Source organism: Pipistrellus kuhlii, unplaced genomic scaffold, assembly GCF_014108245.1.
Source record: "Pipistrellus kuhlii isolate mPipKuh1 unplaced genomic scaffold, mPipKuh1.p scaffold_m20_p_15, whole genome shotgun sequence".
In the NCBI taxonomy this organism is placed as follows: domain Eukaryota; kingdom Metazoa; phylum Chordata; class Mammalia; order Chiroptera; family Vespertilionidae; genus Pipistrellus; species Pipistrellus kuhlii.
Genome location: NW_023425460.1, coordinates 3,533,193 through 3,549,348, shown reverse-complemented (window position 1 = coordinate 3,549,348; position 16,156 = coordinate 3,533,193). Strand labels below are relative to the sequence as shown.

The 16,156-nt window shown below is 43.6% G+C and overlaps 1 protein-coding gene and 1 long non-coding RNA gene across 3 annotated transcripts; both read right to left on the bottom strand.

The window, feature by feature from the left end:
- Positions 1-6,158: 6,158 nt before the first annotated feature.
- LOC118719088 lies at positions 6,159-6,715 on the bottom strand. The gene is made up of 2 exons (XR_004988031.2): positions 6,388-6,715; positions 6,159-6,355 (listed from the first exon to the last, which is right to left on the bottom strand). It is a non-coding gene; the product is annotated as an uncharacterized LOC118719088 (long non-coding RNA).
- A 557-nt stretch (positions 6,716-7,272) lies between these two features.
- Positions 7,273-12,369, bottom strand: TMEM254 (transmembrane protein 254). Of its 2 annotated transcripts, none has more exons than XM_036438071.2 (4): positions 12,207-12,369; positions 10,102-10,205; positions 9,844-9,903; positions 7,273-7,921 (listed from the first exon to the last, which is right to left on the bottom strand). In XM_036438071.2, the coding sequence occupies exons 1-4, from the start codon at positions 12,294-12,296 to the stop codon at positions 7,801-7,803; spliced, it is 375 nt and encodes a 124-aa protein (XP_036293964.1). In that variant the 5' UTR covers positions 12,297-12,369; the 3' UTR covers positions 7,273-7,800. The 2 variants fall into 2 exon arrangements, with proteins under 2 accessions (XP_036293964.1, XP_036293963.1); XM_036438070.2 differs by lacking the exon at positions 12,207-12,369 and adding an exon at positions 11,823-11,984.
- Positions 12,370-16,156: the final 3,787 nt, after the last annotated feature.

The window sequence follows — 16,156 nt, the reverse complement described above, 5'->3', positions numbered from 1 at the left end:
TTCCGCCAGGCTGCTCATGCTTCCTGCTCTCAGCAGCTGCCTGCCCCCAGGACTGGGGGACTCCAGGCACTGCCATTTTGTGGCTGTGGGCACTGCCATCTTTGTGACAGAGTGATGGTTAATTTGCATATTACCATTTTATTCCATAGGATGATATATTAATAACGTGTAACTAATCCTATCTAATAAGCAGGAGATATGCAAATTGACCATCGTACCCTCACAAAAGATGGCAGCACCCACAGCAGAGGATGAGTTCCCCTAACAAGCCTTAATGAGCAATCAGCAAGGACCTGAGCTGCGTGGTGCTGGGCTGGGGCAGGGGACCTGGTGGGGCTTGACAGGGAACCTCAGACCACACACCCCCATGCCCAGCAGGGCTTGACAGGGGACCCCATCTCAGCACCAGGCCAGGGAACCTCAGGCTGCGCCCCCCACCTGGTGGGGCTTGACAGGGGATCTCAAGGTTTTCTTCCTGCCCCAGTGCTGAGCCAGGGGACCACAGTCTGCATCGCCTGCCCTGGCACCGGGCCGAGGGATCTCTGGCCATGCCCCCTACCCTAGCCCTGGGCTTGGGGACCTGAGGCTGCACCTCCCGCTGGCTTGTGCCAGGGGACCTGAGGCTGCATCCTCCAAAGGGCGGGGCTTGACGGTGACCTGAGGCTGTGTCCCCTGCCAAGGAGGGCTTGACAAGGATGGAGTCAGAGGGGTCTGGATCTCGCACAATGAGGGTGGGGCCAGCTGGGTCTGGGTCTCAAGTGATTCTGAGTTGCTGTGTGTGGGCGGGGATTTGACTCTGGGTCCCATGGTGTGCCCCAGACTCTGATAGGAGGAAGGTTTTCATATACATTTTACTAATTTTCTTTATTCTCTGAATAAAGAGAAAGGGCAAATAGCAATATTAAAATATTTCCTCTAATTAATCCCCCTTTAATGTGCACAAATTTTGTGCACTGGGCCACTAGTATAACATATTAAACAATATAATTGTATTTATGAATAAACCATACTTTTTTTTCTTTATTTCCCCCCCATTTTTTATTTATTAAGGTATTATATGTGTACATACCTTACCAATGCCCACTTCACCCCCACTCCCATACATGCCCTCCCTCCCCAGAGTTTTTCGTCCATTGGTAATGCTTATATGCATGCATACAAGTCCTTCAGTTGATCTCTTATCTCCCCCATATCTCCCTACCCTCCCAGCTGTAATTTTACAGTCTGTTTCTTTTACTGTCTCTGTATCTATCTTTTTGTTCATCAGTTTATAATGTTCCTTATTATCCATAAATGAGTGAGATCATGTGGTATTTTTCTTTCATTGACTGACTTATTTCACTCAGCATAATGGAATACTATGCTGCCATAAAAAAAGGAATTCTTATCTTTTGCAGCGACCTGCATGAAATGGAAGAAACCATGCTTATAAGTCCTTTCCCTGTCGCTTTGATATGCATGAAAAACATATAAAAGCTAAATAAATCTCTTAACACCCAGGAATGTTTTCCTTGAGATGTAAATACCAAGGAAGATAGCTCTCTAGTGGGAGTTTAGCTTTGCTTGAAGCTCTAACTACAAAAAGATGGAAGCAAATAATACAGATGACACTCAATTACCAGGGGAGTTTAGGAGCAACTGTGAAAGAATGTACAGAAAATGATCTTGCCAAGTACACTACAGGAGGACTAGCTACCATTTATCTTTTTTTCTTTTAAGAATATATTTGTATTGCTTTTAGAGAAAGGGAAAGCAAAACATTAATAAGAAACATTGATTGACTGCCTCTTGCACACTCCATACTGGGGATCAAGCCCACAACCAGGCATGTGCCCTGACTAGGAACTGAACCAGTGACCTCTTGGTGCACAGGGCAACATTCAGTCAATGAAGCCACACCAGCCAGGGCTCTACCATTTATCTTGAGAACATGTATGTAATGGTTGGTATCTGCTTGGCCATTTACAGGGTGATATTTCTTTCTGCCTTTGCAATCTCATTAGCAAACATTTTGCCTGTGACATATATCATAGTCTGGTTTATGCTTATTCAATAATAAAACTGTTCTTTCTTTTCTACATTTGGAGAGGGTTTTCCGGGTTAGCAGGAGATTTTAAAGTACGGTTGCCTGTAGGCAGTGGGTGTGAATGAGCTGAAAGGACAGAGGATGGAATAGACTTCTCTGATGTCTTTTGATATAGTGCTGTCTTTTGAACCTTGTTGATGGGTGTAAGAACCATGTTAAATGATATAAGAGAAAATTATCAAGGATGGAGGGAAAAGAAAACTCTAAAATTGAATACAAATTAGCAAACGAACTTAAAACCTAATACCAATGAATAGCATATTCACAAAAAGAAGGGGGGAAAAACTATAACTCCTATGACATATATTGTAAAAACTGAAAGAACTTCAAAGAAAGTTTGTATAGATCATAGTAATATTGGCTGGCAAACTGAGATATTCAAAAGCTATTCTGTGCTTGCTGTAGGATTGAGTGATACACTGACATTGTTCCAACTACAGCTCTCCCTTGGGAGGAGACACAGGAGAGGAAGAATGCTCTCTTGTGGGAAGAATTGGAATTACAAGGTGTCAGTATCTACCCGTTTCCCCGAAAATAAGACAGTGTCTTATATTAATTTTTGCTCCCAAAGATGCGCTAGGTCTTATTTTCAGGGGATTGTCTTATTTTTCCATGAAGAAGAATACGGTACACATTTATTGTTAAATGAAAATAAAGGAAATTTATTACCTGTATACGGTACGGTAGTACGGTAGTTGTCAACACAAACCAAACTGTGAATTCTACAGTATCAAGAATTTACTCATTTATTCAATGACAGTCATGTCATCATCTTCTGGAACATCATCATAACAATCCAATTCCTAAATTTCCTGGTGAATTTCTTGTGACTCCATTTTTTTCAGAAACAGTGGGCCAAATCTCTCATGTTTAGCCTAGGGGGGCCTTATTTTCGGGGGGATGCCTTATATTTCACTCAGAAGGAAACCTGTAAGTAGGTCTTATTTTCGGGGAAACACAGTATATATATAAACCTAATATGCAAATTGCCCCCTTGGGAGTTCGACTGGGTGTTTCTCACTATGATGTGTGCTGACCACCAGGGGGTGGCTTGGAAAGAAGGAAGGCCCTGGCCGGCAGCCAGAAGACCCTGATCGGCCCTGATCGCCAGCCAGGCATAGGAACCGTCCCCACCCATGCAGGAATTTCATGCACTGGGCCTCTAGTCAATTCATGATTTAAAAAAAAAAAAAAAAGTGCATCCTCAGCTCTGTGCATTGAATATTTAAGCAATGACACCATTGACAACAAGGGACACACAGATGTTGTTTTAAAATACTTTTCTCCAGTAAAAGGAAGCCAAACTGCTTGGGGAAATGGCTGATTCTAGGTCCAGGGCAGGAAAATGACAACTCGTTGAAAATACTCAAAAACTGATGAAGGCATTTCAAAAGGACACAGAATCACTTTGAAGGGGCTCCCACTGGCCAAATTTGAGTATCTAAATAACTAATTAAGGAGGCCCCAGGAAGGGCTGGGGCAAAGATAAAAATATGATTGCTCTCTGTACTCTGACCTCAATGGTGGGTGATATAACGTCTGTGATTTCAGACTTTCCATGTAAACACACACAGGCTCTCAGACGGCAAGGTGTTTTGCTAAAGACTTTTTTTTAGCAGAATATATAACCTTTAAAATAGGAACATAACCTCTTAAACCCAAGACACATTTTAAAACCATGACATAAAACACATTTAGACTTGGATTGCCAAGTAATAAACTTGGTGAGTGTAGGAAATAGTATTAGTTTATAAATCTGGCCTGTTGCTGTTTAAGTTGTGAGGTCATTAGTTTTGTGGGAGTTTTTTTGGTGTTTTTTTTCTAGTGATCCTTTCTTGTTCTTCCAAATTATACCAGTTCTTGACAATTATTTTGGGGTGGGAGGAGGAAGTGGGTAAGAAAACAGTTTAGTTTGGCCTCCACAGTTACTTCTGATTCCGGACAAGGTCTGGGCCCAGAGAGGGTCTGCCTTGGGCCTGCTGGTAGTGTGTGGGTTCTTGACTTGGTGTAGGAAAGACTTCACAAAAATAGTCCAGGTGATTTTGAGAGTATGTTTATTAGAATGCAACAAAGAAAGGTTTTAGAAGCAACAGGAGAGAATCAGAGAAAATGGGGGCCTTGAAGACAGGTTCAGGGTGTAAGCCCGGGACGAGCTGCTGCTGCCCACTAATCCCCTGGTTGTAAGTCTCATGGGGACCCGTAGAATTTAGAAGAAATACAGCAGATATACAAGGTGTGGGTGTGCCCTAGTGAGAGCCTGCTGTGGGTCCTTGTCTTGAGGGCTTTCTTTTGTTGGCTAATGGGAATCCTAGGAGAGGTCTCAGGGGAGGGTCTTAACAGAATAATTAGCTTTTAAGTGTGTCCTTTAATATGCTACTTTATCAAAATGTGTGCATAGATTATTTTCAGGGATTATTTTCTGGTTACTTTTATTACAATTTTTAAAATATATATTTTTATTGATTTCAGAGAGGAAGGGGGAAGTAGAGATTAAAACATCAATGATGAGAATCATTGACTGGTTGCCTCCTGCACACCCCCACCCCTCACTAGGGATCAAGCCCACCACCCGGACTGTGCCCTTGACTGTAATTGAACCCAGGACCCTTCAGTCCACAGACAGAAGCTCCATCCACTGAGCCGAACTACTGAGGCTGGTTAGTTTTATTTTTAAAGAATGTCATGCCCTGGCCAGTGTGACTCAGCTGGTTGGAGCACCATCTTGTACACCAAAAGGTGGAGGGTTCGATTCCCAGTCAGGGCTCAAATCCAGGTTGTGTGTTCGATCCCTGCTAGGGGAGTGTCTGGGAGGCAGTCTATGTTTCTCTCTTACTTCAATGTCTCTCTTTGCTTCTCTTTCCTCTTAAAAAAAAAAAAAAAATTCAAGAATGTCATTAAGCAAGGACTAAAACCAAGGCCTGTCTGGCCTGAGATAGTCTGGAATGGTTCTGTGATGTACACAATCCTTCTGCGACTTTCCTAGTTCCTTTTAGTTGGAGTTAGATATAACTATCTTTTCACTATTTCCTTACAAATATATTGCCATAACTTACACTTTTAATTATCAAAGCCATAGTTTTTTCTAACTTAATTAGAATACTTAATTCTTAGAATTAAAATTAATTCTTAATTTTTAGTGACAACAAAAAGTAATTAGTATTTTCAGATTGCAAAATTTACTAATATATTTCATAACTCTTAAAAACAGGATTTTTGGTTTTGCATTGGCAAATACACTTAAATTTTTAAGGCATATGACAGATAACATGAACTTTTTCTGTAAACCCAGTCAAAACAAGCATGTTTTATGCTAATAACATTAAGATATTAAATTATCTATTTGGACTCTTAGTGATTTCTGCATTTCTTTAGTGGGCTCAAAGTGAGTTATTTCATCGCCTAGTGTCCTTGGTAACTTTTTCAAGGTTGGAGAAGAGGCAGGAGAGATGCCAGGCTTGGGCAGCTTTAGCCGCTTGAGGTTCTTATTTTTAATATATTTTTATTGATTTCAGAGAGAAAAGGAAAGAGAAACATCAATGATGAATCATTGATTTGCTGCCTCCTGCATGCCCCACACCGGGGATTGAGCTAAAAACCAATCAGGAATTGAACTGTGACCTTCTAGTTCATAGGTCAATGTTCAACCATTGGACTGGTTAGCTTTATTTATTTATTTATTTATTTATATTTTTAAAATATATTTTATTGTTTTTTTTACAGAGAGGAAGAGAGAGGGATAGGGAGTTAGAAACATCGATGAGAGAGAATCATCGGATCAGCTGCCTCCTGCACAACCCCCACTGGCGATGTGCCCACAACCAAGGTACATGCCCTTGACCGGAATCGAACAAGGGACCTTTCATCCCGCAGGCTGACGCTCTATCCAGAGCCAAAACGACTTCGGCTGGTTAGCTTTATTTTTAAAGAATTAAAAGAGGGGTCAGGACCAGGATGGTCTGGAATGTGTCAACCATTTGCTTCTAAGTATCCTTGGTTAGGGGAGATAAAACCTTGTGACTCATTAGCTGGCTGTAAATTGCTCAAATTGTTTGGCCTTGTTTAATTATTTCACCTGTTTCTTTATTCCTGTCAAGGAATTTGCCTGGCTTCTTACTATCCTGCTACTTTCACCAAAATGCCTCTAGCCTTTTCTCATCCAAACTCATCATAAAGATTTTTCTCTGTATCACCACTATGACCGCCATTCAAAGCCAAGATGTCCCCATGTTTGTTTATTTTTTGCTTCACACACTTACTTCTAAGTACCTGCTGTCCATTGAATAGTTCAAAAGCAATGACACCACTGTGGTTTGGGAAGGAGAGAAACACAAGGCCCAGTGAGAGGCTGGCCCCTCTGTGCGATGGCTACCTCACCTGGATGGGATGCATCCATGGGTCTGTAAAAGGAAGGACCGGCACCATTTGTCCACTAAGATCATTTTGTGCTACAAGGCATGATAATGCCCCAAATAAGATGGCAGGATTTTATACTTTTGGCATTTAAAAACTCAGACTAGTCAGAGGTTTGGATGAATGGAACAGAATATCAGATCTCAGGGGTGGGGGCAGTGGGAGGGGAGAGGAAGAGATTAACCAAAGAACATACTGTGTTTCCCCAAAAATAAGACATCCTCCGAAAATAAGACCTAGCACATGGAAAGATAAGACATCCCCTGAAAATAAGACCTAACGCAACTTTGGGAGAAAAAAATTAATATAAGACACTGTCTTATTTTCGGGGAAACAGGGTAGATACATAACCCATGGGCATAGGCTATAGTATGGGGTGGAGGGTGGTGAAGGGGGCAAAAAGGGAGAAAATGGGAGACATCTGCAATACTGTCAATAACAACAACAAAAAAGTCAGAATACTCCTCTCACTTCTGTGTAGATTGTATCATAAGCTAAATTAAGTGTTAATGGAAACCAGAGAGTAATCCTGCAATAAAAGGAGACTCTCATGCCAGCCTGTGGCTCAGTGTGTGTGAAATCAAGTGGGCTGTGGGCAGCTCTCTAAACATAACAAGCAGGACACGAACCACAACCAGGGCTTCCTGTATTTCTCTGTGGGAAAAATACCCTGCTATCTGAGCTGGACAGACAGTCCTATAATAGTCTATTTGAGAAAAGGTAGGATGAAAGGTGTGACAACATATCAAAATTGACATATAGATACAGCATTTGAATGGAGAGACAATTCACAGCATTTTATTCCTTAGTCCATTTCATTCAATAATGCACCATATTGTTCCTGGCACCATTAATGCTACTGTCATTATTTCCCTTGGCGAGGACCCTGCTTTTACAAAATCGGAGTTGGATTTCCATCGATTAGCTCTGAAATATCTTACCTCACCAAAAAGCAACCCCTCATCAGCTAAGATGGAGATGGTATGGGTAAGGTGTTTTAGTCAAAGGATGGGAGCACAGGTATACCAACCAGCAAATTTAGTACGTGGCTTACACCAGATGGCGGGAGAGAGCACCAACACAGCCTAGGCCTTCGAGAAGGTAGCTAGAAGGACTCTGCTCAATAGGTTAGACTGCAGAATTGGAAAGTTAAACGTTTTCCTGTTATCTACTCAAACCCAACTAGAGAATATGAAATAATGAATACCAGAAGGTCGTAACTTTCCAGAAAGGGGAGTAAACACACCGCCCCCAGATAAAAGCGAGGCTGGATGTCAGTGCAGGGAGAGGCTTGGAGATCTCCTTTAAGTGCGCTTTTGGTGTTTTGGTCGGTAAGCAATCAGGATGGAGAGGGAGGCTATCCCAAAGAGGAACGTCTGCAGGAACCACAGTAGCTGAGCCCGACCATTCGTGATGCCTTTAGACCTTAAGAGAAAAAATAGTTTTAATATTATGGTTTCACAGAGTCATTATCTTCTATTTTTTTTTAACTGTACTCTTCTATCTACTTTCATTGGGTTTATTTTGCCTTTTCTTCCAGCTTCTTAACTCGAATGGTTAGTTCATTTATTTTCACTTTCCTTGTGCAGTTAGGATGGTACACGCTTTCCCGGGAAGCAGCCTGGCTACTGCCTAGCTGTACCACAGAACTGTTTCTCACGTGATTCTGATGACTGGATAGGTTAAACAGCACTGGGATGGCTTCAGAGCAAGTGTGTACTCAAGAATTATTATTTTTATTATTAAAACACCGTAGTAATAAAGTATCACATTTTCCACTTTTAGAAATAATCTACAATAATAAAAGTGTAATATGCTAATTAGACTGGATGGCCGAAGAGTGGAACGACCATCCAGACAATCTTCTGGACGACCATCCAGGACCGTGCTATGACACCGACTGGCGCCAGGCCAGCCAAAGTGAGTGCAATGCAATTGTTTGGAGGCCTGATCATCGCCCCATGATTGCCCAGCAGAGGAAGCCCAGGCCACAGGCTGGTTGGGTGATCAATGGGATGGGGGAGGGCCCTCCAAACTGCCCCAAAGAGGGAGGCTCAGGCCACCGATAGGTGAGCTGAGGTGGGTGGATGGGGCCTCCCTCTGTGAGGAAAGCCCAGGTCCCAGGTGCCAGAGGGAAGCTGGTGCCGGCAGCTGGGGAAGGAAGGCCTAGTCTTGCAGGAATTTCGTGCATCAGGTCTCTCGTACAGCAATAATACCGTGTTTCCCCGAAAATAAGACATCCTCCGAAAATAAGACCTTACAGGTTTCCTTCTGAGTGAAATATAAGGCATCCCCCCGAAAATAAGCGCCCCCCCCCAGGCTCTGTCTCAGAATGCTATTGCTAAACATGAGAGATTTGGTCCACTGATTCTGAAAGAAAAGGAGTCACAGGAAATTCAGGAATTGGATTGTTATGATGATGTTCCAGAAGATGATGACATGATTGTCACTGAATAAATGAGTAAATTCTTGATACTGTAGGATTCACAATTTGTCTGGTTTGTGTTGACAACTACCGTACTACCGTACCGTATACAGGTAATAAATTTCCTTTATTTTCATTTAACAATAAATGTGTACCGTATTCTTCATGGAAAAATAAGACATCGCCTGAAAATAAGACCTACTGCATCTTTGGGAGCAAAAATTAATATAAGACACTGTCTTATTTTCGGGGAAACAGGGTAGAAGTGACGGTTAATCTTGACCAGAAAAAAAAATCAACTGCATAGCAATTTGGCATCAACACCTTTTTCATTCCACCGCCTTTCACGTATATGCTACGTGAAGTACAAATGTAAAGAGAATCTTTTCTAATACTTTCACACAGTATTAACCTACACTGGCATCTGCTGAGTGGAGTTTAATCAAGGGGCTTCTGGCTTGCATTGCATCCCAAAATGATTTGTGGAGCTTGTAGCAATCACATTCCCATGTCTGAAGCAAGGCCAAGCAGGCCAGGACCTTGTGGGTCTGGAAACCAGGCTTGTGTACTTTGAGAAAGCTCCTCAGGTGGCTCAGTTGTAAAACTAGGATTGAGAATCATCAGCCCTGGTCAGGGACTAAGCTCTTTTTTCAGGGGACCATACACAGAAATTTTTTTTAAACATAAGAAAAATCATCTACATTAAGCAACGAAATAACTGATGAGCTATCACAAGTAAAATAAATTCATTCATTAAATATTTACTGAGTACTCCTTCTGGGCTAGGCCCAGCATTAGGTGTGGGGATTCAACTCTATCCGGAGAATGCTCTCAGTCTACAAGCCCATGAATGATTTAAATGTGGCTGCTCTCAAATTAGATACCGAGCGCAAAGCAACAAGTACCTATTACACACACTTACTTGCACAATACCATGGCATACATGGACTCTCCCACGTGAATCAGCCAGGCAAGCCAGTACCTGGAACAAAAGTCAGCCAGGTTTAAGGTGATGGTTATCTGCTGGTGAAATCTAACCCAAAAACCTTTATTTAAAAAAAAAAAATGTTTTACTGTGAACTCACACCACTCAGATATCTACAGGCCACTGCAGGCCTCCCAGGTCCACAGTGGGACTAGAACGGCAGTGTCCGCACCCCACTTCCGCAGCCCTCCTTACCCATTACGCAGAAGGGCGTGATGATGGTCCACCAAGTACCGAGTGAAGGGGCCCAGGGGCCCGAGGCTCTGATAAGGAATACTCTGAGGCCAGAAGACAACCCACTGAAAGAGAACCAGAGGCACAGGATACCTGTTAGGTCACTGAAACCAGCAAATGCTGGTTATTTTTGAGAGAGGCTAGGAAATAATCCTGACTCTACAGTAAGAACAGACCCAAGAAATGTGATCTGAGACATCTTGACTTCTATTTCCTAAACACTGTCCTAGTGGGAGACTCATTCTGAGGAAACTATGTGGTTATCAGACTCAGTGCCCAGGCTGGATGGCTTCTGTTCTTAATGAATTCCATTAAAACATTAATTTATACAGGTTACTAACACATTTTAAGAGTTTATCTGTCCTGACTTGTTTCTTTGCTGCAGAAACTATGGCTTGAGACAGATCTCCATTTAATTTACAATCCCATCGCCTCCTTTCACTTTTTCTGTGTCTAAAACTGGGACTGATCCACTGGAAAAGTGGTGAGATCAGGTTTGTGAAGTGCTCACAGCAACCACTTAGTCACATAAGGTTTTTGCAATCTTAGCAACTTTCCCTCAGTCTCTGTGTTGTGACCTCTGTCACCGTAGGCTTTTGAGAATAATTAAGTCCCAATAGGTCCAAAATGTATTGTTCCATTCATATTCAGCCAAGAGCAATACTACTACTCCTGTTATGTTGTTACACACCTAAAATTTAAGTAAAACATAAAATATCACTCCATTCTCCCAAACCAAGGGGAATGGAATGGGCAGCATCTATCCACAATATCCCAATTTGAGGCCTTCAAGCTTTCCTCAGTCTATATTCTAACTAATCAGCGATGCAGAATCATAGAACAGAAATGCACCTTTGAAAATTTTCAGTTCAACACCTCTATTTTACATATGGGGAAATCAGGACAAAGGTGGTCCAGTTTCACAACACACACTGTGGACACGACAAACACACTTTCAATCCCCAATCACCAGCATCTACATGGCAACATCCAAATAGTTTTGCCTTCATTCAAAATTATACCAACTCAGTCCCCAACCTATTTTTAGAAATGCACTGTCAAACAAGTCACCCCTCTTCTCATCAGAGATCATCTGCCTTGGTTCCAGATTACATCCTCTCTATCCCTCCTTACCAATTAAGTCTCACCCATCCTTTAGCTTTATCTCCGTTTTCTTTTTTAAAAAATGTTTTTATTGATTTCAGAGAGGAAGGAAAAGGGAGAGAAACATCAATGATAATAGAGAATTATTGATAGGCTGCCTCCTGCACGCCCCCTAAGGGGGATGGAGCCCACAACCTGGGCATGTGTCCTAGACCGAAATCGATCTGGGACCTTCAGTCCTCAGGACAAGGATCCATCCACTGAGCCAAACTAGCCAGGGCTTTATCTCTGTTTCCTAAGCAGTTTTAACTGCCCCAAGATTCTGCTTCGGAAGCCCTGCTCTGACTTGGCAGCCAGTAACCTTGGCTTCCTGGGTTCTGAGATTCCGGTAAACCGTAGTAACCCTGGAGCGGAGGGGATGCAAAGGCTGGAACCCTCCTAAGTAGAAACAGACCCGTGAGCCCAAGAACTTCCGCTTACTCCAGTAACCTAGGCAACCGCCCGGAGCGCAGGCGCAGAACCGCGCCCCCGCCCCTCACCCAATGAGGGCCACCCGGGCCCCGCCCCCCACGCCTCACCGCGAAATAGCCGAGCGCGAGGGCCGTGACCAGCGAGGGCCAGGGTCTGGCGGTGCGGAAGTAGGCGGTGGCAGCCCTGCCGCCCTCCGACCTGGCCGCCACCATCATGGGAGGTGAAGACACTGAGCCGCGGGGTGGAGAGCCGCGCCCGCCCCCGCCCCCGCCCCCATTCCGGGAGAGCCTGAGGAGCCGGTCTCGGGGCCCGGAGCGCCGGCGAGGGGCGCGGGCCGGCCAGTGCGCCTGCGTCCCGTTCCGGGCAGGTCGCTCCCGCGCCTCCGAGAGCGGCCGCGCTGAACTGCGCCTGCGCGACCGCCGCCTTCGCCTCCCGCAGGCGCCGGCCCTGCGTGCAATGGAGCGCTCGTTCGCTGCCCTCGCTGCCTTTACCGTGTAATAGCCGAAGGAGAGGGTGATGACCGTGAACCAGAACAGACTGCCCCTCTGGAAGAAAGCCTCCTCGCCGGCCGCCTTCCCCATCGCCGCAGCGGACCCCGCGAGTGCGCGGGGCACCGCTCGATCGCTCGGGGGCGGGGCGGGCGGGGCCGGGGGCGGGGCCTGGGCCAGCGCCCCTCCCACCTCCTCCCTCCGGGGAAGAAGCAGGTTCTGCGGGTTCGGAAACTCCCAGGGCGATTGTTGCTTGATTCTGGCCTGGTGGGCTGGACCTCATTTGCTGGGGAGACCCCTCTCTCAGCGTCACTTTCCCGCGTTTGAGATAAAGGCGTTGGAAATATGTAGTGCTTTACGTAGAAGTCTACTAACCACCAGTCTAATGTTTGAACTTCAGCTGGGCCGTGCCCTGTGAGAAATAATGCTCTTCCTTTTCATTAGATGTCTGAAACCTTAGGGCACAGCAATTATGAAAAGGGGTTGCGAAGTATATTGCTGGGCTCTGCCACTAACTTTGCGTAAGCTTAGACTAGTTACCTAACCCTTCTGTGCCTCAGTTTAACTTCTAACTCACCCTCTCCACAAGTGACAGGGGTTGCTAAGTTTTTTATCCTCCAGGTATCCTGTATCGCCATCCCTATTATAACTTTAATCTCTCACCCTATTATAATTTAGCTCTCTCCCCTCTACATGGATTAGTGGCCTAAATATTGAAAATAATTCAGAAAATATGGAGAAGAGTTTTACAACTTTTGAGCAAGTTATTAAAATTAAAAGCCATAGAAGGAAAGATAGAAAATTTAATGGCATCTAAATTTAAAACTTTATTCTTGAGAGCTTGTTTGGAGGTTCTAGCAGGGGAGCGCAGCTACTCGTATATCCTCGACCGAAGACCGGTCCTCTCCTCTTGGGGGAAAGTTGTCCTCTTCGACCGACCGAGCGCACAGCTTCAGGAGGGGCGCACATGGATCAGTGAGGGAGGAGGGGGACACCCGCCTAGCCAGCCAGATTAGCCGAATCAACCCTGGCGATCAATGGGTGACAGATGTCGCAGCCAGATCGCCCTCACATCCTAAAACTTTATTCTTATGAAAGGCACCATACAGTAGAAAGACCTGGAAGGAGGGAGGAATTCTTCAATATACAGAGTGACTAGATTATTATGACCATCTGACGTTTGAGGGAGCCATACACTGCATCGTATGGGATATGGAACCTGAAGGCCTGGCCTGTTCTAACACGTTTGCTGTCTGCAGTTACCAAGATAAAACGTCTCCAATTCACACAGGAACACAAGGATAGGACAGTCGAGCATTGGAAAAAAGTCATGTGGTTCGATGAATCATGTTTCCAGTTGCATCATGCAGATGGCAGAGTGAGAATTTCGCGGAAACAGCATGAAAATATGCACCCCACATGCATGAGTACAACCCTTTAAGCTGGTGGGGGCAGTGTTATGGTTTGGGGCATGTTTTCCTGGCATGATCTGGGCCCTTTAATTCATGTGGAACAACATATGAATAGCACAACGTACCTAAGTATCGTTGCTGATCAAGTTCATCCTATCATGTTGATGTCGTATCCCAATGGAAATGGCTTCTTCCAACAAGACAATGTGCCATGCCATGGAGCTCATTTTGTGCAGGAGTGGTTTTAAGAACATGAGGGAGATTTTACCTTGCTTAGGTGGCCCCCACAATCACCAGATCTCAATCTAATTGAGCATTTGTGGGACAAAGTTAAAAGAGCCATCAGGCAGATGGTTTCACAACCATCAAATCTCACAGAACTGGGCAGTGCTATTCATCAGGCATGGTGTCAGATTCCTCGCATCACCTTTAAACATCTCATGGAGTCAATGCCAAGAAGAATCGCCACAGTATTGAAGGCAAAAGGTGGCCCAATGAAGTACCGATGGAGTGGTCATAACAATCAGGCCACTCAGTGTATATAATAGGTAAAGGATATGAATTGGACATCCTTAAAAGAGAAAACATGAATGGCCAAGAAACATGAAAAGGTGTTCAGCTGTAGGGCAATTTGGGATGTGCAAAATAAAGCAAAAATAAAATACTGTCTACTCTCCCCCTCCGCATTAAAATTGGCCTACAAGGTATCAAGACACACTATAATGAACTATAACAAAAAGCATCTGGCATTTGACATACAAGTCAGTGGAATTGACACTCCAGAGATAGACCTGACATTTATTTTATGATAAAGCTAACATTTCAAATTAAGGATGAAAGAATGATTATTCATTAAGCTATCTTTGGATGATTGGTTATTTATTTGGGAAAAATATTTAAGACCCTACCTCAACCCAACAGTAAAATGCAAACAATGTGGTAACGTTAGGTAGAGAGATAATAGTCCCTCTAGAGAAGTTCTGATGATGGAGAGTGGGATGAGCATGTGCTGATACAGCAAAAACCCCACATTTCCCCAGGATCATGGAAGGAGAGAGTGATATAAAGAAATTTATGGAAATATGGATAGCACTGTGTGTCCAGAGAATTAGCAGTGTATTGTTGCAAGAGGGAAAAATGTGAAATTGAGGGAAGGGGAGGCTGAAAAAGCAGGTAGTCGGGTCCTGGTCATTAATGGCATTCATTTTCAAACTGAGGAGTTTTGATTGATCCCTTAGCCAAGGTGAGTCAGTGGCACTTTAAAAAAAAAAATATTTCCAAGGATCTGTTTAGTGTCAGGCTCGATGCTAAGACTCTAGAGATAAACAAGATAAATGAACAAGACCAAGTGTCAGGTTGATACAGTGTATGTCTGATGACAAGCAAATCAATAGGGATTTGCTAGAGGCAGCATAACTTAATGTTTGTTTGTTTTTAATATATTTTATTGATTTTTTACAGAGAGGAAGAGAGAGGGATAGAGAGCTAGAAACATCAATGAGAGAGAATCATTGGTCAGCTGCCTCTTGCACACCCCCTAATGTGTCTACAACCAAGGTACATGCCCTTGACCGGAATAGAACCTGGGACCTTTCAGTTTGCAGGCTGACACTCTATCCACTGAGCCAAACTGGTCTTGACCATAACTTAATGTTTTAATACACTGACCATTTTGACCTTCAAGTATGAGATCTTGCATTCAGAGGTGACAGAGAGAAATATCCTCAAGGCATTAAATCAACACCTGAATGAAGGGGCAGAGATAATCTGTAGTGTATGTGGTAAAAGGAGTGTGTGGTTGTCTAGCCTAAAAGTGTTCAGATTCAAATAATGATGATTAATGATGACAATGATGGTGATGATTAGGTTTTATATAGGATTTTGGCCTATATAAATTTTTAAAAATATGCCCTTTGGCCGAAATCAGTTTGGCTCAGTGGTAGAGCGTTGGTCTGCGGACTGAAAGGTCTCAGGTTCGATTCTGGTCAGAGGCATGTACATTGGTTGTGGGCACATCCCCGGTAGGGGTTGTGCAAGAGGCAGCTGGTTGGTGTTTCTCTCTCATCGACGTTTCTAGTTCTCTATCTCTCTCTCCTCCTCTCTGTAAAAAATCCCCCCCCCCCCAAAAAAAATATATATAATATGCCCTTTGAAGTGGTTAGTTTAGAGGTGGCATAAAGTAAAATTTTAATAAACTTTAGCTATTCTTTTTACTACTGTTAGTCTTTAATGAAATAAGTGCAGTGATAAGGGAGGATGAGGCATGCAAATGGCTAACGTTCACTGAGAAAATACAATTCAATGAACAGGCAATTTACACAAAATCATCTCAACCAAACTCAATGTGCTCAAAGCCAATTTGCTGAATCGTCAGTTTGCAAAATTCATCAGATTTATGGAGTGTGGCTTTATAATACTTTAATAGGGATGTTAAATAGCTTTGTCAGACATGTTTACTCTTGGTCATGGTGCGACTTTCTGTTTATAGGAATATTTTGTGAATCCTTTAACACATCATTTCTTGTTTTGCTGACCTTTAGA